The sequence below is a fragment of the Notolabrus celidotus genome, chromosome 7, assembly GCF_009762535.1.
Source record: "Notolabrus celidotus isolate fNotCel1 chromosome 7, fNotCel1.pri, whole genome shotgun sequence".
Classification (NCBI taxonomy): domain Eukaryota; kingdom Metazoa; phylum Chordata; class Actinopteri; order Labriformes; family Labridae; genus Notolabrus; species Notolabrus celidotus.
This window is the reverse complement of record NC_048278.1, coordinates 13713374-13741091: the sequence shown is the minus strand read 5'-3', so window position 1 is coordinate 13741091 and position 27718 is coordinate 13713374. Positions and strand designations below refer to the sequence as shown.

At 39.4% G+C, this 27718-nt stretch overlaps 3 protein-coding genes across 3 annotated transcripts; all 3 read left to right on the top strand.

The window, feature by feature from the left end:
* Window positions 1-1141: 1141 nt before the first annotated feature.
* Window positions 1142-7583, top strand: LOC117816236 (solute carrier family 43 member 3-like). The gene is made up of 10 exons (XM_034688420.1): window positions 1142-1371; window positions 1499-1575; window positions 1696-1788; window positions 1897-2036; window positions 2326-2459; window positions 3593-3736; window positions 5117-5224; window positions 6623-6809; window positions 6942-7065; window positions 7172-7583. The coding sequence occupies exons 2-10, from the start codon at window positions 1525-1527 to the stop codon at window positions 7307-7309; spliced, it is 1119 nt and encodes a 372-aa protein (XP_034544311.1). The 5' UTR covers window positions 1142-1371; window positions 1499-1524; the 3' UTR covers window positions 7310-7583.
* Window positions 7584-9990: 2407 nt separating this feature from the next.
* LOC117816349 (zinc finger protein ZFMSA12A-like) lies at window positions 9991-13341 on the top strand. Its single transcript, XM_034688561.1, has 4 exons — window positions 9991-10314; window positions 10764-10837; window positions 11515-11593; window positions 12194-13341. Exons 1-4 carry the CDS (start codon window positions 10104-10106, stop codon window positions 12946-12948), a joined length of 1119 nt encoding a protein of 372 aa, XP_034544452.1. The 5' UTR covers window positions 9991-10103; the 3' UTR covers window positions 12949-13341.
* A 91-nt stretch (window positions 13342-13432) lies between these two features.
* On the top strand, window positions 13433-27508 carry LOC117816347 (solute carrier family 43 member 3-like). Its single transcript, XM_034688560.1, has 14 exons — window positions 13433-13496; window positions 14844-15007; window positions 16298-16583; window positions 18058-18187; window positions 19241-19287; window positions 21208-21284; window positions 21424-21516; window positions 21998-22137; window positions 22236-22387; window positions 25084-25227; window positions 25401-25508; window positions 25596-25782; window positions 26185-26308; window positions 27186-27508. The coding sequence occupies exons 3-14, from the start codon at window positions 16406-16408 to the stop codon at window positions 27333-27335; spliced, it is 1530 nt and encodes a 509-aa protein (XP_034544451.1). The 5' UTR covers window positions 13433-13496; window positions 14844-15007; window positions 16298-16405; the 3' UTR covers window positions 27336-27508.
* Window positions 27509-27718: the final 210 nt, after the last annotated feature.

The following is a 27718-nucleotide window of genomic DNA, read 5'->3' as shown; positions in this document are numbered from 1 at the left end:
TCGCCACTGCTCATCATGTTCTTACAAAGAGAGACTGTAGAGTTTTTAATAACACACACGTTTTTTAATCACCAATGCAAGTGCATCTAATTTCAAAAACGTATACATTGTCATTAACAAGCAGCAGCCTTTTTATACACTTCGTCAGCGTTATTACGCTGCAGCACGCTTTACACAAGTGGACTATAGTTGGCCTGTCAGTGATATATCCTAGATTGTCTTAACTGTTGCTATCAGTCAGACGTTTTTACTGCCATATTTATGACTGGCAAAGATGTTGTGATGATGTAATGTGGGGTCTCATCTGATTACTCTACAGTGGCTAAGCTAAGAGGCTATCCACCAGCTAAGCCTTAATTACTTTTACACCATCAGGGAGGTACCAAACAACCATCATATTTTATACATTCCTGATTATGCAACACTACATTGCACTTACATTGTCAACAAAGACAAAACATTTGTAATGGCATACTGGTGGCTTACCACTGAGGGGAATGGGTACACCAATCTAGCCTCCACCACATGCTGCTGGTGCATAGTGATAAACTGTTATGTGGCATGTTGTTGGCCACTTCTTGATCTCATTTTCACTCCAATGAGGCAGTACTATAGGCTGTATAGAATCTATGGGTAGTATAGAAAAACCTTGGTTAGGTCAATATGTGTGAACATGTTGCTATATTTTTTCAAACCAGCAAGCTAACATTGGCTTTCAAAATTTAGAAATGTAAAAGGCTTCAGTCCAAATTACTCTCAGGCATTCAGCTACTACCTGAAAAACCAACAGAAACTCTTCTCGTACATTAGCTAAGGCTTTAAGTCATCTTGAAGTCTCTAAACCTTGTGCTAAATTTGAAAAAGTCATACATAATCCTTTGAAATCATAATGCTGCTCAGAGTGATAATTTGGCAGATTTACCTGCAACAGTTCTTCCAATGTTTCAAACTACAGTTTGTCAATTTTGGTCACATGTACACAATAGCATGCTTCTTACCTCTAGTCATCAAACTTAATTTTTTCTAATCTCCAATCTAAAATATGTTTGTGGGAGGATTCATTTGCCATCATGTTAGCTTGATTGCTTATCAACTTTAAGCTAACTAAACACATTTTGTTAAAAAAGTGGGGAAAAAATGCAGACTGGCTAACTAGCAAAACACAGCAAGAACATTAAAGTACAAAATTACATAAAAGCAGACAGGTCAGACAAAGGCTTGTGTATTCAGTTTATTCTCATTGAAGTAGATACTTCATGTAGTAGGATTTGATCTTTACTCTAACAGAACAATGTCACAAGTATTTATTTTGTACATCCTGCAGATCCTTATACATCACTGGAACACTGTTTATCGCACTGCTAACAGAAGGTATGTAGTTTAGTACATTGTGAATAACATTAACCAAAGTAACCAAAGCATAAAGTACACTTGTACATTGGGTTAGGTGTTATCTCTGTGTCTCCTTTGACCTTTCTCTGTTCTGTCTTTCATGCAGGAACAGCACTGTTGCTGTACCCTGCGATGTCATGTATCATTATTTCTGGTATGATCCTCCACAACACTAATGTTCAGGTACTTTTTCATTCATTGGTAAAAACACAGTGTTTGTGTGTTTAAATGAGAATTAAGAATAATTGAGAATGAAGACCAATGCATTAGATGAAGGATTATACTAAACTATTTTCTGTTAAGGTGGGGAACCTGTTTCATTTCTATCGCTCCACCATCATAACCATCTACAACGGAGCCTTTGACTCCTCTGCTGTAGTGTTTCTTGTCATAAAGGTAATGGATATTTTATTTGGAAAAAAAAAAGAACAAGACATCATTGCTCTTCAATTCACTATCATTAATTTAATTTAACATTGTCTCCTTTTGTCTTTCTGTCTCCAGTTGCTGCATGAAAGAGGAGTGTCTCTTCATTTGATTTTTCTCATTCTTACCTCATGTAGCATCATGCCCCTTCTACGCACCTTCTTTCTAATGCCCAGGGGACATATTCCATACCCACTGCCTGAAACATACACATATGGGTAAAAACAAACTAGATTATCCAGATGAATGGCCCAGAGTCTGTCACTTCTCAAAGTTTCGACCCGTTTTTTTTTCCTGTGCCACTGTGGCCAAGTGCTCACTCACAATGGAAACGTGGGTGTCTGTACATAATAACAGCAGCAAGGGCTCAGTCTATGTCTTTTCGATATGTGTGCCAAGAGATGAGTCTTGTTATTTTACTGAAGAATAATTGATTGATTGACACATTTATATGTTTTCTTGTTGGGGCAGTGAAATTGTTCTAACTCCCCTTTTCTGCTTTGACAGAGTAAGATGCTGCCAAAGAGGAGAAGAGGGAAATAAGGTGACAGAGGAAATTAAAGAGGAAGACACGAAAAAGAATCAAAATGACCAGCAAGGAGATGGGGAAAAAACAGGGGATGAATCCAATCAAGAAGAAGGTGGTGATTTGTATCATTTCCTTAACATGAATTACAAAGCATACATTTGATTTAGAGCTCCTATGAGGAACTTTATGTTTGAGTCCATTTTGACGCCTCCTGTGGTCTTGTCCTGTGCATGTGTTAGTGTTGTTTTCTGTTACGAAAATCTTAACTTTTTGACTGACAGTTCCATCAATCAACCTGAATGTCAGTTATCTGGTCTGACACCTGCCTGGCTGTGGTTACAGGCATCAAAAATTACAATTTAGAAATTGTCAGTCTTGTTGCTGAAAGTCTCATTTGCTTTTGAAGATCATACAAAGGCCTCAGGGGAGCTATAAAAACTCTAGTTATCACCTCATCACTTTGTTCATTTGGACTGCAGAGTGAGAAACAGGTTAAAGGGTCGGTTGTAAAAAAAAAAGAAAAAAAAAAAAAAAAATTGGCATCCCAAAAGTGTTTTACAACATCAAAATGGATAAGTAGCACAAAATTGCTGTCGCTGCTTTTTGGATTGCTGCTATAAAGTATGATTACCGTCCTGGAGATAAGGGAGCGCTAAAGCAGATACATAGAATATAGATAGGCAATGAGAAAAGGCTCCCGCACACTCTTACCTTATGCTGACATAATAATGGGGTCATACAGCATCACGGTCTAACAGACTTTCATCAGGTATGCAGGTGACTAACCATAGCTGATAGTAGTAGTAGTAGTAGTAGTAGTAGTAAAACTCAATAGATATGTCAGCATAAAGCCAGACAGTGTGCGGGAGCCTTTTGTCATTGCAGTACAGTTTCACCCTCCTCCAAAACACCTGTCACACATTCAGGCATCCAAAGACTCTTTTACAACGTTTGAGATCATAAGGCAGAAACAGCACGCCTTGTGTCATGAAGATCTGAATGTGCATTGGTTTTGAAATTGAGTTGAATTCAACAGCATTTGCATTTTTATACATCATTCTGACTGTGCAATGTGAAGCAATATTAGTGATGGAATGTCCACAGACTGTTTCAGCAGGTTACAAAGTCCTCAAAGTAGGTTTTAAATCTTACATGTCCAAAGTTTGTAATTGTCTAGGAGTAACCAAAGCTAGCTTTTCTCATTTATATTCTCTCTTTTTTTGCTCTCCATCTTTCTATATACAGTGGCTACTTTCTGGAGCTGTGTCATGTCATGGCTCTTCCTGTGGCACCTGGTGTGGGTGGTCATTATCCTCTTTTGTCAGTTCATGTTCTTATCCAATGTCAACGCCATGCTCTCCCGGCTGGCCAATAACGACCAAACTATAGGTGAGGTTAAAATAATTGAATTTAAGAGTTTTTTCTGTGTTGCTCACTGCTTGTACTTATTATAGCAGGGTGACTTATGTGTGGCCAGTGTTGCATGGTAATGCTGCAATGGCTTTGAGTATAATACTACCTTCTAAAAAATATGTTAACACAAACTGAGTAATAGGAATCTTGAAAGTTTAGAAAAGTAAGCACGGTCTGACATATATAAGCATAGCAGCAGTACTAAGAATTAAGCTAATAGCCGTGTCTCAATTCAAGGGCCCTTGAAGGCTGCATTTGTAGACTGAATGTGTCACTACGGGTTGTTTAAGGCTGTCCCATTTTGAAGGCAACTCCAAATGTAGCCAACAAATGTGTTCTACTTTTCCTTGGCTGCTGAGGATGCAACGTTAGCATCTATCATGGCCCAACATATCCCATAATTCTTTGAGTGCCAATCATAGACTGTATAAAATATGGACGTAGTATGTTTTGGGGCCAATTGTCATTGCATCGGACTCATATTTTAGTCCGGACTCATATTTTAGTCCAGAGGTTGCCGCTTGGCGCCAATTCAAACATAGTGGTACTACACTGCTAAATTATAGTATTTGTGATGCTAGCTGTGTCAGGTAGTTAACCACATTAGCCAACTACCCATTGCTTATCAACAGGGTTGGCACTAGGTGACACTGGCATACAGACAGGAACTGTTAGAGATGTCAAGAGAATCCTTCGTGGACCAGTCTGTCTCAATTCAGTTTGGGCTGACCTTTCATACCTTGTTGCAAAGGCTGGATCCTCTGAAGGCTGCAACACCTGGATGGGGCCACAGCTTTTTGACTGTGTTTAATGTGACCATCACATTTTAACTGAATTATACACACATCTGAAATTTAGAATATTTTTTAAATTCCTCTTAAAGATTCAAAAATAACTAATTCGATGTATTCACTATCTCCCAAAAAAGCTGTGATTTTAGATCAAATTAAATCATAACCTTAAAATTAGGAGTCAAATTGAATAATGGATTTGAAATCTCTCCAAATTCTACCAGGTATACAGGGCATGAGCTCTTTTTAGGGAAATTAATGAACATATTGAGTTCAGTTGAGCAAAAACAATAAGCACTGGTCTACAGAGAAGTGACAGAGTCTTAGCAAGCATGTTTTCCAAATATTAAGCAGCAGAAGGGAGCGTTACCTGCATATTTAAGCTATTTCTCAGATCTTTGGGTGTAAATCTTCATTGGCAAAAAATATGAACTAAAAAAAAAAAATTGAGCTTCACTGCCTTCAGACACATTATTTTATCTGTGTTTATTTGTAAATGTTTATCAGAATTAATTTATCATACCTAACCCCCCCCCCCCCCCCCCTGTATTTCCCTCTTCTCCAGTGAGTCACTACACCAATGCATTTGCTATCACCCAGCTGTGCAGTGTGTTCTTTGCTCCTGTGAATGGGCTCATCATGGACAGACACAAGAAAAGGCCTCTCGCTCCAGGTCGGTTTGACTCTTTTATTCCACTGTAAGCTTTTATTTGAGTTAATGTGGGGGCCAGATGCCAAAATCAATATCAAACATTTGGAAATTAATGTTTTTTAAAAAGGACACACCGCATTCATGTTTGGTTACAGTGCTGGTAAGTAATGGTAAGCCATCAGTAGTTGTAAGGTGGTGGTAGAGGTGTGGAGGGTAGCGTTCAGGCACTCAGTGAAGCTAGCATAAACAGGCAGCTTGCAGGAGCCAGAGCTCGAGCTGACGAGCAGCCGCTGATTGCCACTGGTGAGGGACAGCTGCACGATATTAGAGTAAACACCTCCACACACCACATCTCTACCAGCCACTGCAGCATAGAAACAAACACAAATGCTGCCCACAGAAGACCCCAAAAAAACCTGTACAAACTACTGACAAAAGAACTACAAGAAACAATTACAAATACTCATCCTAACAAATAAACACAAGAGTCCAAACCATGCCACAAATGTTCAAATTTTGTCACTGCTGTATTTATATGTTTTGTAAAATACTTGGAAGAAGTTTAATAAAAGACATACTGTGAAATTTTAAATATTGTTACAGTGATAACAGAAATTAGACAGACAGATTGATTTTTGCTCTCTAGAATTTGAAAAGACTTTCAGAAGTCTGGGATAAAATTATTATAAGATATAGGATCCCAGTGTGTCAGTGTGCTAGTTACACCTCTAAGTTACAATCTAAGCCTATAGCAGCATTAAGCTAAGAGCTGGTCAAAGCCTGAGTCAGCTCCAAAGCTTTATCAAAAAGGAAAGTTTTAAGCCTAATCTTAAAAGTAGAGAGGGTGTCTGCCTCCCGGACCCTGACTGGTAGATGATTCCAAAGAACAGGGGCCTGATAACTGAAGGTTCTACTTCCCATACTACTTTTAGAGGCTTTTGGTACTACATACTTATATTTATTTATGAGGCCCCCCAGAAATGAAGGTCAGGTTTTACATGCAAGCTAAGTGAAAGTACTTGGAAAAATGTCATAACTCAGGGCTCAGATTCAGTGCTATCAATATATTTTCAAAATAAATTTAAAAAATGTTTAAAATGTAAGGGGTTCAAATGATAAAATCATTTTTGACACTAGGCCATGCTGTTTTCGAGGATATTCGCATAAATTTGAATATTGTGGCGCTTTCCTTAGACCACCATATTTCATTTTATGTGCCCAAGTTATATGAGGGGTACTAAATCTAGCAGCAAAATAATTATAAGGAGAGCAACAATAAAAAAAATCATCTTCAGCACCCTAATTGGGGAATTCACTTGAAGGATATTTCTTATGACTGATAATAACTTCCTTATATGACAGGTGGGTTTTCTGCAACTGGCTAACTGTTAACATTCATCTTCTATCTTTATCTCGTAGGAGAAACCAGGCAGGAGGCAGACCTGCGTTCATCCTGCCTCTCCCTCTTCCTCACATCCCTGCAGTGTGTCCTCTTCTGTGTGTGCTTCACCTGTCCTGTCCTCCCTCTGCAGTACTTCACCTTTGTCCTGCAGGTTGTCAACAGTTCCTTCTTTTACGGAGGCCATCAAGCCTTCGTCAGCATTGCGTACGTTGATATTTCTGTCTTAATTCCACCACACTTAAGAATAAACAGTGAATTCTGTCAACTAAAGCTTTCCCCTACCCTAATTTTTTTTTTTTTTTCATACCCTCTTAAATCTCCTGTTCATCTCTCTAGATTTCCTATGTCTCATTTTGGAAAGATGTCAGGGATTGCTATGTCGTTATCAGCTTTGGGGCTGATTCTCCAGGTTCCTATCTTGCACCTCATCCAGCACCAGCTCCACGGCAATCCACTTTATGTAAGTGTCCAGATGTTGTGTGATACTCCTCTGAAATTAGCTTTGCATTTGGCTTAACCAGTTTCAAAAGCAGTTTATTATAATTAACTTATTGATGTTTTCGCAGGTAAACATAGGTTTGACTTTATTGTCTCTTCTTGCCTTTATCCACCCGATCCATGTCAACCTCTACTGCAGGAAGCTGGCCAAACAAAGACCAAAGAAGACACAGGAGGTCAATGAACAATTGCTGTCAACTGGTTGACTTAATCCACTGTAGCTGACTATGAACACTTTTTTTTTTACTTTGAATGATCTAGACTGAGTACATCTGCATGAAATGTTTTTATTTAATTTATACATAACATATTACTTTTATCGTTATCTGAAGAATTATTTAAGAGAGAGGAGGGTTGGGTCTCCACATTGAAACTGAACTCCGTAGGAATTCTTACAGCTTTTTTTTTAATTTAGTGGCACCTGAGAGGATTAATAGAATCAGAATCAGCTTTATTCGCCAAGTATGCTTGAACACACAAGGAATTTGACTTTAGTAAACTGTGCTCTCTTTGTACAAGGCATAAGAATAGGAATAAGAAAAGAACTACAATAAAAAATAAAATAAAAATATAATAACAATAACCTTAGCTATAAATACAAAGAAACAACAAATAGGCTTGACTAATATGTACAGGCTAAAATAATATGATAAAGTGCAGTGGTGAGTTGCAGAGGTAGTTTTACATTATAAAAAAAATAATAGCCCCTAAGCAATACGATTACACTAAATGTGGCAGGAGATACACAATTTTGTAGCTGTGAATTTATTTACATTACAGTTGGTACCGACACTATAGCATGTAAAGAATGTATGAGGACAGATTTATGAACTTCAATAATTATCACATTAGGCACCATGCTGATCTTTATATTCTGAAAGATACCATCTATCCAATGGGTGGATGGATGGATGGATGGATGGATGGATGGATGGATGGATGGATGGATGGATGGATGGATGGATGGATGGATGGATGGATTGATGGGTGGTGTCATAAACTCAGGGAAATGCTCAAATTATTGGACATTATTTTGACTAAATGAACACTGACACTAGTCTGTATTTCTTTTCTGTATCAGAAGTGAAATAAAATTGTGCCAAACTCAAACAGATAAACAAATCAAGCACAAGTTTCTTTTCTGTTAAAATTGACAGTTTTTTTTACACAGGCATACTGATGAGGATGAGTTTGTCCTGTTTTTCAGATAATCATGCAACGTGGCAGCTCTGTTATGTTTTTGTTTGCACTAAATTTTCTGCAAAATGTTCAACCAATATTTTTTTTCGACTGTCGATGCTGATAATTAGTGAGCATATGGCCGATGTGTAATGCTCACATCATGTTAAATTGTTTTGGTTTTTTGTATTAAATTATTACAACTTTTTTTTAATTTGGTGGCACCTGAGAGGATTGATAGCAATAAGATTACACTAAATGTGGCTAGCGATACACAATTTTGTAGCTGTGAATTCATTTACATTACAGTTGGTACCAACACTATAGCATGTAAAGAATGTATGAGGACAGATTTATGAACTTCAATAATATCACATTAGGCACCATGCTGATCTTTATATTCTCAAAGATACAGGGTGCTACAGCTGAAAGCAGCACTGATTTCAGTCTGTAACAGATGGATGGATGGATTGACTGATTGATGAAAGGATGGATTGATTGATGGATGGATGGATGGATGGATGGATGGATGGATGGATGGTGTCATAAACTCAGGGAAATGCTCAAATTATTGGACATTATTTTGACTAAATGAACACTGACACTAGTCTGCATTTCTTTTCTGTATCAGAAGTGAAATAGAATTGTGCCAAACTCAAACAGATAAACAAATCAAGCACAAGTTTCTTTTCTGTTAAAATTGACAGTTTTTTTTACACAGGCATACTGATGAGGATGAGTTTGTCCTGTTTTTCAGATAATCATGCAACGTGGCAGCTCTGTTATGTTTTTGTTTGCACTAAATTTCCTGCAAAATGTTCAACCAATATTTTTTTTCAACTGTCGATGCTAATAATTAGTGAGCAGATCTGCTGATGGCCAATGTGTAATGTTCACATCATGTTAAATTGTTTTGTTTATTTTCATTAAATTAAAAAACAATTTAACAATCATATACATTATATTGGCCAGCAAGATGTTTTAGATAGATTTTTTGTTATGGAATAAAGAATGCATCGGGTAATGCTTTAGATAGATTGAGAGATAAAAGATAGATAAATCATTGTCATTTAGAAAAGAGGATGGTGACTGAGGAAACATGATACTCATGTTTAAAGTTTTGTTTGGGAATGAAACAGAACTGCAGAAAGTGTCTGTCTCTGTAATATACATATCTGTCTAACAGTTCCATCTTCAGTTATCACAAACATAAACATAAAAATTAAAATACTAAAGGGAAAACTATGGCATGAATACTGTGATACTGTTATATCTTAAAAGCCTGTGATGTGCAGATGTAGAACAAACCTTGTGACATGGGCTTGCTTGGATAGTATCAAACAGCATCAATATCAATCAAGCACCGCGGATGTTCGGAGGACGACTTGGTCATATTGAAGCATCCTGGGGTCTGTCTCCACGCTCCTTAAATATGATGAAGGTGTCATCAAAATACACACATATGTGGACTTAGTTTTTATTGGACTTCATCTCTGAAAACCTTGTATTGACCATGTCAAAGATGTCAACTGTCACTGTCAATCATATCTATTAGCAAGGTGTTCTTCTTTTAGAAATTATTTCATTATCATTAATAAGTTTTGTTCTTTCTTTTTGTATTTGTTACTTTTAATTTAGTTAGTTTTAGTTCGCCAACTTACTTTCCAACCGGTAGGTGGCGGTAATGAGTCTTTAAGCTGGTTGCCAATCAAATCAAGAAGAAGAAGAAATAGGAAGCTACGAGCTGCTTTATCAGACAGACTTCAGGGCTTTGAATACAAAACATTGGTTGCTGAAATAACCCACGCCGGGCTGACTGTCATGGAGGGGATGAGTGCGTTTCAGTCTCAGTTATCCTCCATCATGGAGAAACTGGTCGTGTCCGCCGTGACGGAGATCAACCAGTTGATGTGTGAGTACTGCGCCGTCCTCCAGGTGCAGCTGAGCCGGGAGACCCAAGACAACATCACGGCGAGGGAGACACTGCAGCTTCAGAGACCTGTTAGCGGCTTCATGCAGGGCTCTCTGCACGGTGAGAAGATGTGCAACCCCACAGACAGTCATAGTGTGACTGTCAGGGAGTGTGTAGTGGAAATATTTAACTTTGCTTTACTTTTAACAGCCTTTCACAGTTAGAGTCAGGATGTTGATTGAAACTCAAGAAGACTGTGTTAAATTTGTCCCCACCTGCAGGAGTCAGTATTGTAACACATGAGGGCAGTTGTAAAATCACTACCTATTAGATTAAGAAAATAAAAAATGTTAACTATATCAACATATAATTCAAGCGAAACCTTTTGTTCTCCTACACTTCAGGGATTCCATTATTCATCACGAATTCACTGAAAACCTGAGGACATAGAGTTTATTCCTGTTTACAGTTCTCTTTACTGTTTTTGGTGGCAGGGGTTATTTTGTGAATATTCCAAATTTGTTTAAAAATCTTGTCTGAAGTGCTTGTGCTTGTTTGTGGAATTTTAGGGACTGATGAAACAAGACCACCGCTGCAGGAAGAACAGGTGAAGAGTGGAGAAACTACAGAGGAGCAGAAGCAGGTGAGGCTCTTCAGTCAGACAACACTGTGAATAACCCTTTCATTGTGCCTTGCATTACAACTACAACTATGCATGAATGTCAGACACAGGGAGCAGCAGAGGGGCTTTTATCCACAAATGGGGTCAGTGGATTTGAATTCCAGTGTCATGCCGTAGATGTCCTCCTGCTGTGGACGTTCTAGACTCCAGCTGATACAGACGTGCTGGACTCCAGCGGCAACAGCTACTACTACTACTGCTACTATCTATCTCATCACTATCATATCTCTCTCTCTCTCTCTCTCTCTCTCTCTCTCTCTCTCTCTATCCCTCTATCCCTCTTTCCCTCTTTCCAACCCTAACTCGATCAAGGCAGATGGCTGTCTAACATGGGTCTGGTTCTGCTCGAGGTTTCTGCCTGTTAGAAGGAAGTTTTACCTCACCGCTGTAACTAGCTAAATACTGTGCAGTGCAATGCTCATGGTGGATTAAGATGAGATAAGAGTCTTACCCTGTCTTGATGTTGGGTCTTTGTTAATAATTTAACATAGAGTACGGTCTAGACCTGCTATGTTTGTAAAAGCGTCTTGAGATAACGTTTGTTGTGATTTGGCGCTATGCAAATAAAGATTGATTGATAGATTTTGAGATGTGTTAACAGAGAAATGTTGATATACTGTTCTTATTGTGTGCCACAGAGAACCGTAGGTTTGGTAGACTGCAAGCTTGAACCAATTACTGTTTGTGATGATCCTGAAGATCAACCAAGGCTGAGCGGTAAGCATCATGTTTAAATGGATATTTCCGTTTTTCCTCGCCCTATCCTCTGTAAACTCCGGCTCATAAAGGTGTCCACGTGTGTCAGCAGTAAACGGCATGTCATCACGTTGTCAGAATCACTCATTGTTAAGATTAGTTGTATTTTGTCAATTTGAAGCCAGCAGACCTGAACAGCTGATCAGTCCACTGCAGGCAGAAGAGCACATCAGTGTTGTGGCCTCAAATAGTGAAAAAACAAATGGGCTTTCTGGTGACAAAGTGAAATGCTGAAAAAATCACAAGTAGAGTGTACACCTAAATTGAGATAAGTGCACCGGTCGGAGTCTTTCAAAATTGGCTAAATTACATGGCAGGACTGACCCCGTCTGCAGAAAACTGTAGACTAGCTTGCATGCTGTTTCTCCCTGGTGTTTCTCATTAAAGGGGCTGAGCTGACTGGCATCCTTTGTGGCTCGTACAATCACTAGTAGTGACAATAAAACTCATACAACACCATTTAAAAAACACTGAAATGTCCCTTTAAGCTAAAATATTGATATCACGTCAGATGTGATCATTTAAATAACTCTCATTACATCTCTATACCTTTCTTTTCAGTGGCTCCTCCTGTACACTCAGACACATGTTCTCAGTCTGGGGAGATCTGTCCACATCCGACAGGACAGAGAGCACAGTTCTGCAGTGAACCTCCAGAGGCTAGCAAAGACCTAAACGCTGACTACAACCCATCCGTAGAGATGCAGTGCCGGTTAAGATTATCTCCAAGTGGAGCACAGTTCAGTGAGCTGGGATTTCATATTAAAAGAGAAGTAGAGAGTCCAGACTTACAGACTCAAGGTGAAGATGTAAATCTGGGCTTTGAGCTCCAGCAAGGGAATCTATGTCATATGTACTCAGAATCTGGAGCTTTCACTGTGGACAGCACCCAGCCTGACACCCAGATGCCCTCATGCTTCAGCAGCTTACAATCATCGGAAAACCAGCTCGAGCTGGGAACATTGAATATGCCTGAAGTGTTCTCCAACAGGCAGGATGCAGCAGACGGAGAAGCATACTTTCACCAGTTTAGCAAAAGAAGGACAGTTCAGTATCGGACACCTGGGCGCTTTAAGTGCGACTTCTGCGGGAAGGGGTTTCCTTTCCTGAGCATGATGAAAGGCCACAGGATCTCACACACAAGGGAGAGGAATCAGGTCTGTGGTCAGTGTGGGAAGACTTTTATCAGGCGGAGCCACCTTAAGCGCCATGAGATGCTGCATGCTGGCATCATGCCGTTCATCTGCCAGGTCTGTGGCCAAAGCTTTGCTCGTCGAGCCCAACTTGGTTCACACATGAAGACTCACAGCATGTGAATACTGGAAGTTTCTGTGTTCACCGGAAACAACTGAATTGAGTGTGTGCGCATGTCATACAAAGAGGAGAGTAACAGCTTGGACAGAAAGTCCAATGTTTGTTTCCTTTTTTTGAAACTGCTGTAAAAGCAAGAACAGGTGCAGTGATTATTTAAAGTTGCAGTATTTTAATAGACCACAAGAGGGCAAAACAATCCCTCAAAGTCGACATTGATCTCTTTTAAAGCTTTTAAAGTCATAAGAACACTGTTTTGTTTTGTTTTCTTTCTTTTTTTTTCTTTGGTTTTTGGCAGCAAATGTTGGCATACAGTGAGTGGAGATGTTCATCAAAATCCTGCTTGTTGCTGTTCAATCGTTTGATACAAATGTTAATACAAACTTATTTCATGAAAACATTATGATTACTGAATTCTGTTTTTAAGAGATAGACTAACATTTCTTCAAATCATCATAAATCCTTTTGAAAGGTTTAACATGGTTTCAATTCTGGCCCTTTTGTCCACATATTGTCTTAACGCCACAAGTGATTCGCCCATCGTGTTTATATGGTAAGTGGCAGACAACATAGCAATTTTATTTATAAAGCTAATTTCATTACAGGTATGCTCAATGTGCTGTACATTGAGGATGAAAACATAGAAAAACAATAAATAACAGTTGCTAAGGATACACCCAATGCACATCAAACACAGCATACAGCAATCAAAAAGCATAAGGAAAGTAAAATCCTATAGAAAAGCATTGTTTCACATGCAACCAGCCACGTGAGTCTTTATATTTACATGCACACAGTGTAACTACTCATACACTGGAAAATAGATAGTTTAGTTTTAAAAGTAGAGACAGTTGTGATGGAACTTAAGTCAGCAGGTAGTTTGTTTCAGAGAGGAGGACCACAGTGAATAAAAGCCCCTTCACCAGACTTTGGTTTAACTCTGGGTATAGTTAAAGACTTCCAACTGATGACCTAAAGGGCCAGGTAGGATTACAGTATGTGAGCAAGTCAGAAACATACTGAGGAGCTGAATCATTGGGTGCTTTATGGATAAGGATAATAACACGAGTTTGAAACATAGACTGTATAAAATATGGACGTAGTATCCGTGACGTCACCCATCTGTTCCTGAGAGCTGTTTTGAAGCAAATCGACGGCAGCAGCCATATTGGAAATGCGGAACTCAACCAGGCAGAGTGTGACGTAGTTTGAGCCTCCTAGCCAATAGCTATGTGTTCCCGACCGGGAGTCACATCAGTCATGTCCTTATTTGGGCAAAACTGGTAATCTTAATATCTTCTGAACCGTCACGTTAGAAAAAAAGTCACCCCACATACAGTGTGTGCCATTAGAGAGATTAGCTCCGTAGGGCCAAGCCATTTTTTTGAACCAGGCTGTAAACATGTTTATTAATGCTGCAAAGATCGTCTTTTTCCCATTCATGTCTATGTGGTTTCCGGTGTTTCTGCAGCCAGCCTCAAGCGGATTTTCGATGTATTGCAGTTTATAGCACTTCCGCATGGGCTTCATTGTTTGAGACCGGAGGTTGCCACTTGGTTTGAAAGCGATTGTGCATTGAACGGGGAGCCAATGTAGTGTTTTGAGAACCAGGGTGACGTTCACTTAGCTGCTCAAGACCCCCTTCTTGTTAACGCTGCCCCAATACATTTAAATTCACCCTGCACTGTGAGTACCAGGTGTTTGAAAGGAGGTGCCCTTTTTTTCTCTCGCCCCTGCCCCTCAAACAGTCTGAGTGCGCCACTGTTTATGACAGTAATCATTTAATTTTGGCTCAGTGATAGTAAATCTATCGTCTAGTTTATGATTTTTAATCCAATCGATCATGAGAATTACTCCATTCATAACTTAGACCCTTAAATACATGTGATTTCCCGCCTAGTCCACCTGTTGCGCTTCCAGCTGACTCTGTGACAGACGGCTGAGACGCACAGCTCTGCGCATTCCTCAAACACACTGCGGCTCGGTTGGGTGCCAGACGCATCCCCGTCCTGACCAGCCCCAAAACATCTGTAATGGATGTTTGGATCGCTTGGAAATTTCAAGGTAAGTCATCTTCAGTGTGACTGGTTTATACATAATGTATAGCCATTGTATAGCCACATACATTACATAAGTTTTACGCAAAGCTGCGTATTTTGTTACAGTGAAAAGTGAGATGTTGCAACGTCTCTATGAAGGTAAAATCTGAGTATTATATTTGTATTTACAAAAGTTACATGACTACTCGTGTTGTTTTAAATTGTAAAACCCATTCAATAAATTTGGAAGGCCAATTTATACCACTATAATTTGTGATGTTTTTGTTTCAATTTTTGCCATGTGTCGGTGCGCGTAGATTAAGGGATCTAATCTGGATTACAGTGAGCACAGCCTGGCGATAACCTTCGCTCTGTCAGTGTGTTCATATGAGACAAGAAACACAGAAAGATAAGTCACATATGTGGAATAGACTATAATAACATTATACCATGTAATTGCAGCTTTATATTTCAAAATACTAGCAGTATTTATTCTAATTGGCTAAATAGGCTAAATTATAAATAAAATGATAGCCTAACAGTGTTACTCAAAATATTAAGTTTATAATCATATTACTGCACAGACTGAATTATAGGACTGTTATGTGTCCCTGCATTTTAATGGTGGCACCTAATGTAAGGTCTACATAATGTAAAGCATATAAATACATACTGTTAACGTGATACATTTCTAGTTTGATGTTAAATTTGACTGTTTTCCTCAAAGTACAGTATTTGAAAATTTGCATCTAATACCCTATAAGCATGGAACTTGTTCCCAAGCAGCTGTGTGTGTTTTGTGTTATTTGAGCAGCTCTGCATGTTTGAATGGGAATAGATTACTTAACCTAAGCATGGGTGGCATTTTCATGTTTGACTTTCCTTTAAAATTCAGAGAAATACCTTGAAATGATCAGTATATGCAGAGTTTGTTGAATATCTCTTGGCAGACTTTGTGCACAGATAATGTCAACATGCATCAAAGTCACATTCTGCAGCTGCAGTATGGCAACCCGCTGTGTAAACTGTAGTCTCCAGCATAGCAGCAGAGGACAAAGTTACTCTGTATGTCACGTAATGTTTCAAGACTATCTCCTTCCAATGTGTGTTGTGTACAACTTCCTCTAGCCAGTCTCTTGGAGTTGCTTTGAAACTCCAAAATGCTGTTGACAAATCAATTGACATATGTGTAAGTCCATTTAACAGTTTCACTAATGCAGTTAGATCCTGGATCATCTCATGCTAATGCAACAATATCCTATCGTATTGTCCTGTTGGGGCTGACACCTGTTTTGTGTTTTTCTCTGCATCTTAGAAACTTTAATCCAGCAAAGCCCTTGTCCGTCCAGCATAAAGAGGACAGAAAGCAAGATATACAACAACCTCTTTCTCTGAGGACTACAGTAGGAAGGAGAAGTGCAACATGCAGGGGTGTGGAATAAGTACTGGGCTGCGCTACAGGCTGACTCTGCTCACAGGGATGCTGGAGTGCCTGTGCTTTGCTGGTCTGGTGTTTGGGTTTGCCTCTCTGGTGTTCGTGCTGAAGGCGGATGGATACTTCAGTGAGCTGTGTGTCAGCAGTCAAGACACCAACAGTACAGGTAAGTGATCAGAAGCACAAACAAATACAGATACTGTCATTTAAAGCAGCATTTTGGACCACTGTGGGGCAGAAGAACCCTGAAACCAAATGATTCCCACAACCCTGGCTGTGATATGAGGGGAGTTATCATGCACCCTGTTGCAAAAGGACCAAAAGCCACCCTTCCTGCCTTAGGGGCTAACTGAAGAGCATATGGCTTGTTCAAGTTCGACTTGTTTCTTTCATTATCATATTTGATATGATATTAAACAAGATGGGGTTTTCTATGATTGTACTAAACTCAAGCACACATCAATGTGAGCAGAGAAACATGTCTGCCTGTGTCAAAGAGTTCATACTGTACAAAGAGATATCACTTGTTGGTTTGTAGCTAACTGTTCTGAAGGCTTGATTACAGAATGAAGAAGAAAGTGGATAGACATCGCTAGGCCATAGCGCAAACACTGATACTCTAACTAACTGTTAATGTTATTCTTGACATAACAGGCGAATTGAGAATCATGCAGATTTAATGACCTTAGGATCATTTGGGAAATGTTTACTGAGGAACCAGTTAACTGAGAAGTGCACCCTAAGTGGATGTACTCAACACATAAGCTGTTTCTTACTTTTTAGCAGACTTGGCTCAAAGACAAACAAACAAAAAGCAGACATATACTGGAAGTAGACTTATAAGGTAGCAGTGATCTTAGGATTCCTAACAACTGACATTTTTATCTGCTGTGAGTATTACATCCTCTAGTACAGAGGTTCTACTTCCCATAATGGGAGACACTGATGGGGGGGTTGCAATATTCCTTCCAGAACATAATCAAAATTTAGAATGATCTAACATTGCATGTTTTATCCATTGTTGTACAGATGTATACAAACATTTTTCACTAAATCTGAGATAAAACCATGCAAATAAAAAACGTTTTCTTCTTTACTTTGTTGCGATATGACCCCTGAGGAAATGATGCTTCCTGTAGCATTTACTCATGAAAAAGAAATATGTAGGTTTTTGGATTGGCCTACTAGTTCTTGCATGCGACTCCAAGCAACATCGAACCACCCCAGGACAATGGGGAGTCTGCAGTCTCTGGCACTGTTATTTTGGGGGTCATGGGCTAAAAAGTTTGGGAACCCCTGCTCTAGTAGCAAACGGACTGCAGAGGAGTAGAGGTTGTTATGTTGATGAGATTATTCCAGACTGCTCGGCTCATTGATCCTTAAACTGACATCTTTATCTTCCATTTGGCCGTCGCCTCTTAAAAATTGACAAATCTTCCACTGACAATAACCTCTGTGGTAATGGTGAGTGTCTGCAGATATATCTCCACAAAAACACCCAGCAAATAGCAAAACTGTCACTCAACTGGAGTACAGTATCTAGATGTAATTCCACTGTGTAATTTCAGGACTCACTCTGTTGTTCTGTTGTGTATTGATATCCCATAATGCACCATATGTCTGTGTTTTTGTCTTCACAGACTGCAGCATACAGGATGAGCAGTTCTCACTGATCTTCACCATTGCCTCATTTCTCAACAACTTTATTAATCTACTTGTTGGGTACCTGTTTGATCGATTTGGCACTTTGGTGACCAGGGTACTGGGCATGTGAGTGCATTTAAGAATCCATATTCCAGACACAAACAACCCATCAGTATCCCTTTTTATTTTGTTATTCGTTTGTGGATGTAGCTGACTGACATTGTCTGTAGTCCTAGTTTTTACTTTCAAAATATCTCAGATAATGTAATGAAATTAAGTTCAAAAGATGTGTACATTTTAATGGAATTCATTATTCAATGCATGATACACACACGTAAGATACTTAAAGGCAAATGTATGTTTAAGTGTGCTCTTAAGTTCAGTTCAGTTTGTACAGTTTACAGTTGGGGTAAAGGGGTACCAGTTTGGGTTGCAGAGATAACAGTAGGGAGTGTCAAACTGGGGCTGAGAGATTACAGTCAAGCAAAGCTCACTTCATATGACCTCAGATTGTATGAGAACATTGTGTTTTTGTTGATCAGGAGCGCAGACCCTTTAAAAAAAGTTCAGACAGAGTAACAGGCTATCACAAACCCTTTGACCCCAGACTCTTCCTCCATTAGTGACATTTCACTGAAAGCACGTGCCTGCACTTTTGTTACTCAACTTTTTGTATGGTAATGTTAGAAAAAGATAAGTATGTCCTCTTAAGAGCTGCTCTGTCCTGAGACAGTAAGGAATGTTGATTTCCAGAGTTGTAATGTTATACATTGACATTTTGGGTTACTTATTATTTCTCATGGCATACATGGATGCTAATCTTGAGATAACATAATCCAGGTTATAGGATGATAACCCAATGACAAAAAACACCAAGGCTATAAAAATGTGCTTCAAAAGATATAAACAAAAAGGTTAAAATGTAAAACATCTATTCTGTTCACAGTAGGCATCTAAGTTAGTTACTCTTATACCAGATGAAGCGACCATTTCTACATAAATTAACTGTTACAACTATTTGACCAGTAAATAAGGTCAAGACTTTTTATGTGAACTGACAAATCTATTCTTGAAGTATTTAAAGAGAGTTGAACGTATGTATTAGCTTTCTATTGTGTCTGTGTGTGTCTGTGTGTGTTTGACAGTGCTACTCTGAATTCAGTCTCTTTCCATGTCCAGCTCTTTGTACACAACTGGAACCATCTTGGTGGCTGCTTCCAATGCTGGTAGGTGACAATCTTGAGCAGTTTACTAAACTTTGTGCTATTCCTGAGACCATAAAACAATGCATAATTGAAGGTGGAGTTGACTTAAGGGGGGAAAAAAATGATGAACACTTTATCTTTCTTCTCAATGTCTTCTCCCCTTTTTCCTAGTTTGTTTTGCCATCATGCTTTCAAATTTGAAACTATCTCAGATGTTTTGCAATATTCTAGCCCCTTTTATTCATTTTTAACATTTATAGTTTAGTAATATTCCCCTGGAACAGTTTGCAGAGCTAGCCATCCCATAGCAAAAAAAACAGAATTTGCTTATCCGTTCCTCATTTTGATCTCCTGAGACAAAACAGGTGTCTCATTATTGACTTATGGGACTCTTTGGGTGCGCTGTTGGCCTAGTGGTCTAAGCGTGCGCCCTATACACATAAGCCATATTCCTTGTAGCAGTGGTTGCAGGCTCAACTCCTGGCTTCTTACATTTGCTGCATGTCTTCCCGCACTCTCTACTCCCCACATTTCATGTCTCTCTCCACATTTCTTATCTAATAAAGACCAAAAATTCCCCAAAAACATGACATCAAAAGAAAATCTATGAAAAATACTAAAGAGAGTACATCGTTGAGACAAATTAGATTGAACTGAAAAAAGAGTTTTGGTAATAACCGAAGGACCAGGCTTATGTCTCACATTAGGTCTCCTCTTTTTAGAGTTTATCTTGTATCTCATCCTTGTTTCTTATTTGTCTGTGAAGTTTCCTATCACTGATGTGTTAAGACCAGGGTTTCAACCAGGAATCTTCTGGGTATGGCAGCATTGCCAACAAATGTTCTTCAGACTCCAAAGCTAACTAAAAGACTGAACCATGTTTATTTATCAGGACCAACAAATACGTCATGTAAGAAAATGTACCATATCTCCTTTTGGTCTTGATAAGCAACCATGTTTGACTGAGACACAGATGAGACACAAATAGGATCTAATCTTAATTTTTACATCAATCAATCAATCAATCAATCAATCAATCAATCAATCAATCAATCAATCAATCAATCAATCAATCAATCAATCAATCAATCAATCAATCTTCATATATGTAGCCCAAAATAACAACAAACGTTATCTCAAGACGCTTTTACAAACACAGCAAGTCTAGACCATACTCTATGTTAAATTATTAACAAAGATCCAACATCAAGACAGGGTAAGACTCAGTCTGATTTCATCTCAGTCCACCATGAGAATTGCACCTTGCTGTATTTAGCTAGTTACAGCAGAAGAACAAACTTTATTTTACAGGCAGAAACCTCGAGCAGAACCAGACTCATGTTAGACAGCCATCTGCCTCGACCGAGTTGGGGTTGGAAAGAGGGATAGAGAAGAATAAGAGAGAGATAGAGAGAGATGACAGTGATGAGACAGATGGTATTAGTTGTTGCGCCTGGAGTCTGGCACGTCCACTGCAGTAGGCTGTCTACGGCAGCGACTCAGAGGAACCTACGAGACAAGGGAGCTCAGAGACTCCAGAAACTTTGCTGTTGGATATATTATTACATAATCACATGGGTGTCATGGAAGGATTTGGGGTATATTTATAGGCATGTATATAATACAAATAACATAATAATAATAATAATAATAATAATAATAATAATAATAATAATAATAATAATAATAATAATAATAACAATAATAATAATAATAATAATAATAATAATAATAATATAGTTAGCCTGTTATAAGTTATAAGCTAATTGTCTATTAAACTGGCATGACTTGTCTGGCTGCCTATATCTCTTGACTTGTATTTAATTTAATTTGTTGCAGTAATAGCTTAACACTCGTAAAATAAAATGTTATGGAATGAATCAGTAAAAGGGTTTCTTTAATTGTGTGAAGGACAGTAAACCTTGTCTTCTACTTTTGTAGCATTTTCAAACCTGCTTTTTCCTGCATTGTCCTGCATCGCTGTGGGAGGGGTTCTATTCCTTCTTACGAACATGCAGGTAAACTGAAGATACCTGATGTAAATATAAATATAAAATATACTGTATGTCCAAGTTCAGTTTTGTATAATTACATTCAAACTCTCAAGAAAGCCAAACTTATCCAATTTAGTGAGTTATTTTTCTGTCTGTGTGAAAGATTGGAAACCTGTTCCCTGATCACCGTTCCACCATTATCACCCTCTACAACGGTGCCTTTGACTCTTCTTCTGCTGTGTTTCTCCTCATCAAGGTAAAAGAGTGAATCAGTGTCAGTAAAGTCATTTTAATGTGAAATTGTGGTGGTGTCTGAAATGATTTACCAGACGGGTAATTGTCGTAAAACAATAACAGAGCTCTTCAGGGCATTCACATTGCAGGACTGTAAGCTGCACTCAGTAGTTGATTACACAACAGTATAGGACTGCTGAACAAAAACTGTGAAAACATAGTGAACCATGATTTAGATCAGTTATTTCACAAATGGCAAAAAACAATGCAAATCTTGGTATTTTATAAAGTCAAGTTCTTACAATAAAAGACAAGTGAGTTTTTTATATACAGTCTTCTTCTGTTGCCACTCTGTTGTGTTACTATTTAAACTAAAAAAACAACAACATGTGAGTGTGTGACTTTATGGCACCCCTACATGAGTCCGTTCCCCAAGAAAAAGTCTAGACATTCCCCAGCCTGTTTAACCAAGAGTCTTCCTCCATTCTTCCTCCACTTTTCAGATTTTGTATGAACACGATGTTTCCCTCCGCACCTCCTTCCTTATCTTGTCGTTCTGCAGCATCATACACCTGTTAAGAACCTTTGTGCTGATGCCTCGGACCCACATCCCCTACACTCTGCCACAGCACTACACCTATGGGTGAGAAAGTGAACTCCCCTGTTAGATTGCTTCTTTGTTAGGTTAGGTAGATCATCTTTTGAGACTATACAGTGACACTTGCTTTTCCTTCTGTACAGATGGGATTGTGGAAATGGAAACACATACAATGTGGAGCAGCTTGAGAAGACAAGGGAGGATGGCAAGGGAAGTTCACAGGAGTCAAGTGGGAAGGACATCGTGCCCCCAGCAGCTGAGGATGGTACAGACTCACAAGACTCAGAAAAAAAAGGTACGATTCTTCTATTTTTGCCAATGGATTCTCCATGACAGATGTTTAACACTTGTTTATTCAGCAAAACTGTACACAAATAGTAACAATTATCAAGCAGGACATTATTTTGTATCTCCATCTATCTCCTGAGTATCTTGTCTTGTTAAAGTTGTGTGTGCAACATTTATGGCTTTATATTTTACGACAGTGTTGGTTAGTCTGTTTTCTGGATAACAACTTTTACCTCATGTTAATGCAGTTTCAAATTGTTATTACCTGGCTTTCTCACTTGTCAATCAGCGGTGTTCAATACTTGATTCTGATTGGTCAAAAACCCAGTGACATCAGTAAATCACCCTGAATATAATGACGTCCACAGGAAGGAGTTAAGTTTATCATTTCTCCCCTTTCCTGTTGACAATGTGGCACAAAACATTGATTTCTTGACAGCATCAGTAAACAATATGTCATTTATAACAGTAAATTAGGATAATGTTTAGACTTTAAATCAATACTTAGCATTACTTGAATCTATCTTGTTGCGATGGGAAGTTCAGATCTTTTCAGAGAACCGGATCTTTTGACTCGGTTCCCAAAGAAGAGCCAGCTCTTTCGACTGCTGAACGGCTCTTAATTTAGGATCTTTTGTAGCCGTATGTTTTACATTGACTTTGCATAAATAATGGTTTGTGTTGAAAACCCTTTATGTACACTGTTTTTATGAGAAGCCTTTTAATTGACCAATTTTTTTACAAAACCATTCTTACCCTAATCCTAGGGTTAGGGTTAGGAATAGGGTTAGGGTTAGGGTTAGGATTAGGATTAGGGTTAGGATTAGGATTAGGGTTAGGTTTATGATTAGGATTAGGATTAGGATTAGGGTTACGGTTAGAACCAGAACTACACTTAAGCAAACAGAACTAGAACCAAACTGAAAAAAACCGAACCAGAACCGAACCAGACCGAACCAGAACCGAACCAGAACCGAACCAGAACCAGAACCAAACTGAAGAAAACCGAACCAGAACCGAACCAGAACCGAACCAGGCCGGACCAGAACCGAACCAGAACCGAACCAGAACCGACCCAGAACCGAACCAGAACCGATCCAGAACCGATCCAGAACCGAACCAGAACCGAACCAGACCAGAACCAGAACCAGAACACAACCGAACCAGAACACAACCAGAACTTAACCAGAACTTAACCAGAACTAGAACAAAACTAGAAACGACCTAGAACCGAACTAGAACAGAACCAAACCAGAACCGAACCAGGTCGAACCAGAACCGACCCAGGTAGAACCAGAACCAGAACCGAACCAGAACAGAACCAGAACAGAACCAGAACAGAACAGAACCAGAACCGAACAAGGTCCAACCAGAACCAAACTATAGCAAACAGAACCAGACGAAAGCAGGGTTAGGGTTATGATTAGGGTTAGGGTTGGGATTTGGGTTATGATTAGGGTTAGGATTAGGGTTAGGGTTAGGATTAGGAGTAGGGTTAGGGTTAGGGTTAGGATTAGGGTTAGGGTTATGATTAGGGTTTGGTTATGATTAGGGTTTGGGTTGGGGTTAGGGTTAGGATTAGGGTTATGATTAGGTTTAGGGTTAGGGTTATGATTAGGGTTAAGTGTTAGGGTTATGATTAGGGTTATGATTAGGGTTAGGGTTAGGATTAGGATTAGGGTTATGATTAGGGTAGGTAATGATTAGGGTTAGGATTATGATTAGGGTTAACCAGAACCGACCCAGGTAGAACCAGAACCGAGCCAGAGCCGAGCCAGAACCAAACCAGAACCAAACCAGAACAGAACCGAACCAGAACCGAACAAGGTCGAACCAGAACCAAACAATAGCAAACAGAACCAGAAGCCAAGCAAAGGTTAGGGTTAGGGCTTTAAGCATTGAGAAAAATCAGATGCCTCAGCTTGGATGGGCTGATCTGATTTCTCCTCTCAGTGAGTATTTGCCCAGTCTTTGAGAAGAACCCTAACCTTAACCCTCTCAGAAGGATCAGATGAAGCCACGATACACAGCTTCCCCTCCATCACCTGTATCCTATATCCTCACATGTGATTGGCCACATGGCTGCCATGCTGACCAATCAAAACAAAGTTCTGCCGTGAGCAGAGCTGGGGTTGAGCACTGTGAGAGCTAAGCAGTGAAAGGAAAAAACTGGGAGCCGGCTCTCTCTCGATGTGAACCGGCTCTTCTGATTCACTATAAAGCATCGGCAGCTTTTGATCATGACACATCACTACTATCTTGGGGCTCCATTGGCCTAGCGCTCCATGTACAGAGGCTATCGTCCGGCCATGACTATTTGCTGCCTACTCAGCATATTGCAAAATGTATAGAAGTGCCACAGGATTGCAGGTTTGCAGCTCTGCGGCTTCCTGCTACAACACAAACAGAACAGCAATGATGATACATTTTAAATCCATGGCTTTCCTCAAACACATCTCTACAAACTCTTCAAAATGTATTTCACTCAAGTTGAATATTGACCATTGATATTTATTCATGGACTGTTTATACACATGGTGGTGAATTGTGTTAGGATTTTTAGTTTGAAGCTTTGTGAATGATCTGAACAGTGAAAGGTTTGTCAACAGAGTTTGGTAAAGCCACCAGGCCCGTCTGTAACACTCTAATAGGCTGTTGATCAGGTGCTCCTTTAAGTTCATATCTTCTTTCTTTCTTGTTTAGTGGAGAGTTTCTGGAGCTGTGTGCTGTCCGGGTTCTTCATTCTGCACCTGCTGTGGTTGTCTGTAATGCAGCTGAGGCATTACCTCTTCATTGGCACACTCAACCCCAGGCTCACCCGGCTGGCTAACACTAACCCTGTTCTAGGTAACTCCTCATAAAGTCATTGACTTTGTGTCCTACATACTGACTGACCGATATATGCAGTTACATATCGTTCATATACAGTTAAAGCTATTTTTATCCCTCGTTATCACAATACAAACCCATAAAATGTTTTCTGTCTTTGCTTCTTCCTGTGGCTTTCGTACCTTCCTCAGTGAGTCAGTACACCAATGCTTTTGCAATGACCCAGATGTGTGGAGTGCTGTGTGCTCCCTGGAACGGACTCATCATGGACAGACACAAAGGGAAGCCCCTAGCTCTAGGTAAATCTATGACAAGTGGTAAAACTGCCAGAGTACAGTAAAGCAACTTTGATTTAAACATCACTGTGACTATTTTACCTCCTTTAGGAGTAACAGAGCATGAGGCAGACCTGCACTCCTCTGTTTTGTCTCTGTTCCTGACCTGCCTGCAGTGCCTGCTGTTCTCTGTGTGTGCCTCCATTCCTCTCCTCCCACTCCAGTACCTCACCTTTGTTCTGCAAGTCCTCAATCGCTCCTTCCTTTACGGGGGAACCGCAGCATTCGTTAGCATTGCGTGAGTAGCTGTCACACAAGTAAGCACACAGACATACACAGGGGATGGGGAAAATAGGGTAAAAATTTGAGATTGAACATTTTTCAACAGTTTGTTATATGAATGTAAGAGTGCAGAGTTACTCACTGATGATCAGAAACATGGATGTTATCGACATATATATAGGATACGGATAAAACAGTTGCTCACATTTGATGTAAACAACACCCTGGATAAGTAAAGTCAGGATCAAAACCAGGACACTGATGAGAAGGGGAATGCACTCTATGAAGGTCATTGGGTTTGAGGGACAGAACTACTGCTAGTGTAAATATATATGCTGTATATTTATGGTAGTTTAGATAGAAAAGCCAGACAGTCATGGACAAACATGTAAATTACATCTTTCTCTCTCTTCCTCAGTTTTCCAGCGTCTCACTTTGGAAAGCTCTACGGCATGGTGATGTCCTTGTCTGCCATCGTCTCTCTACTGCAGTACCCCTTCTTCGCCCTCATCAAAGGATCTCTTGGTGGAGACCCCTTTTATGTAAGTTTCAATTAAACACAAGGTATTTGTGATCTAATTGAAATGCACTTGATGAAGAAATCCATCCCAATAAGTTATATAACCCTTTGCATGGCTAATGTAGCGACTACAAAGAGCCAAAAGCCGCTGAGAGGCTGACGCTGGGCCTAGTTATTGCCAGACGCGCTAAAACAAAAATCACTAATGCATAAAAGTAAGTTTAACTTTTTATTACAAAAAAGGATGATAAACTCATGATAAAGTGCACAAACAAAATTGGAAAAGTAAGTGATAAATAAGCGAAAAAGCAAGCGCAAAGCAAGCGCAAAGCAAGCGCAAAGCAAGCGCAAAGCAAGGGCAAAGCAAGCGCAAAGCAAGCGCAAAGCAAGCGTAAAGCAAGCGGTCAACAAAAAGTACGGAGACCCTGCTCACCCCCTCTCTCTCTACCTGCCAAACAATGGGACACAGGTGGCCTAAATTAACTCGGTATCCCCGCCCCTAACACATGACCCGTAAATAACCTAATTAACTAATCCCACAATAAACTATATTGTAAACAAACACCATAAATAACACCACAAAAAGTATACAAACAATATCCTACCCTAAACCTCAAAATAACATAATATAAACACTTGAAGTCCCTTCATGGCTCCAACAGCTAATATCATTCTTCGGCACGAGAGCATGAAGATAGATGGGGATAGAGTGAGAGCCAGTACATCACTGAGGTTGTCACGTGGGTATCTCTCGTCAAGTTAGGCCCATGATACCTCAGGGAAGCTCAAGAGTTAGCTTAAGCATCCCAGAAACAGCCGCTGTGCTGACATTTGATAGTAATTAAGATTGAAGTCACATTGCAACTGGCTGCACTTCAATCTGTTGTGATCTGTTACAGGTGGACATCGCTCTCATAGTTCTGACTCTGCTGGTGTTCAGCCATCCTGCCTATGTCTTCATCCACTGCAGGAGAGTCGCTCGCGACAGAATGGACCAAACCCAGGCTAAGGTTGACAAAGTCACAGTGATGGCTGAGGCGAAGTTATAGAAGCATAAACACTTGCATTAGGTTTGCAGACCACAGCAAGAAGCCTCGCTTTTCAGGTTTTTAATGCTTTACAGGGCAGAAAATATATATTCTGACTTGTCCATGTCTTCCTATAAAAATAGATGAAGTTTTGTTTATTTTTTACATTTTGTTTTTGTTGTTTTTATCCAGGTGCACTGATCAAATTTAAAATGTTTTTATTTGTGAAAACAATGTTTTTAAATGTTTTGTACTGCACAATAAGTCAGTGTTTTTCTAAAAATGTGTCATTGAAGTGTTAATATATTATTTACAGATGGTTTAATATTAATAAATAACTGCACATGTATCATTATCTTGTCAGATAAGCAATGCAGTGAACAAATTATTGTGCTGTGCTATGT

What these genes read in the sequence shown, in the direction of transcription:
- LOC117816349 (XM_034688561.1), top strand. Translation starts at nt 10,104, where the DNA reads ATGGAGGGGATGAGTGCGTTTCAGTCTCAGTTATCCTCCATCATGGAG. An exon ending in CATGCAGGGCTCTCTGCACG is followed by an intron (nt 10,315 to 10,763) that starts GTGAGAAGATGT and finishes GTGGAATTTTAG; the next exon opens with GGACTGATGAAACAAGACCA. An exon ending in CTACAGAGGAGCAGAAGCAG is followed by an intron (nt 10,838 to 11,514) that starts GTGAGGCTCTTC and finishes TGTGTGCCACAG; the next exon opens with AGAACCGTAGGTTTGGTAGA.
- LOC117816347 (XM_034688560.1), top strand. Translation starts at nt 16,406, where the DNA reads ATGCAGGGGTGTGGAATAAGTACTGGGCTGCGCTACAGGCTGACTCTG. An exon ending in GGTGGCTGCTTCCAATGCTG is followed by an intron (nt 19,288 to 21,207) that starts GTAGGTGACAAT and finishes CTACTTTTGTAG; the next exon opens with CATTTTCAAACCTGCTTTTT. An exon ending in TAACACTAACCCTGTTCTAG is followed by an intron (nt 25,228 to 25,400) that starts GTAACTCCTCAT and finishes TACCTTCCTCAG; the next exon opens with TGAGTCAGTACACCAATGCT.
- LOC117816236 (XM_034688420.1), top strand. Translation starts at nt 1,525, where the DNA reads ATGTCATGTATCATTATTTCTGGTATGATCCTCCACAACACTAATGTT. An exon ending in TCCACAACACTAATGTTCAG is followed by an intron (nt 1,576 to 1,695) that starts GTACTTTTTCAT and finishes TTTTCTGTTAAG; the next exon opens with GTGGGGAACCTGTTTCATTT. An exon ending in TGAATCCAATCAAGAAGAAG is followed by an intron (nt 2,460 to 3,592) that starts GTGGTGATTTGT and finishes TTCTATATACAG; the next exon opens with TGGCTACTTTCTGGAGCTGT.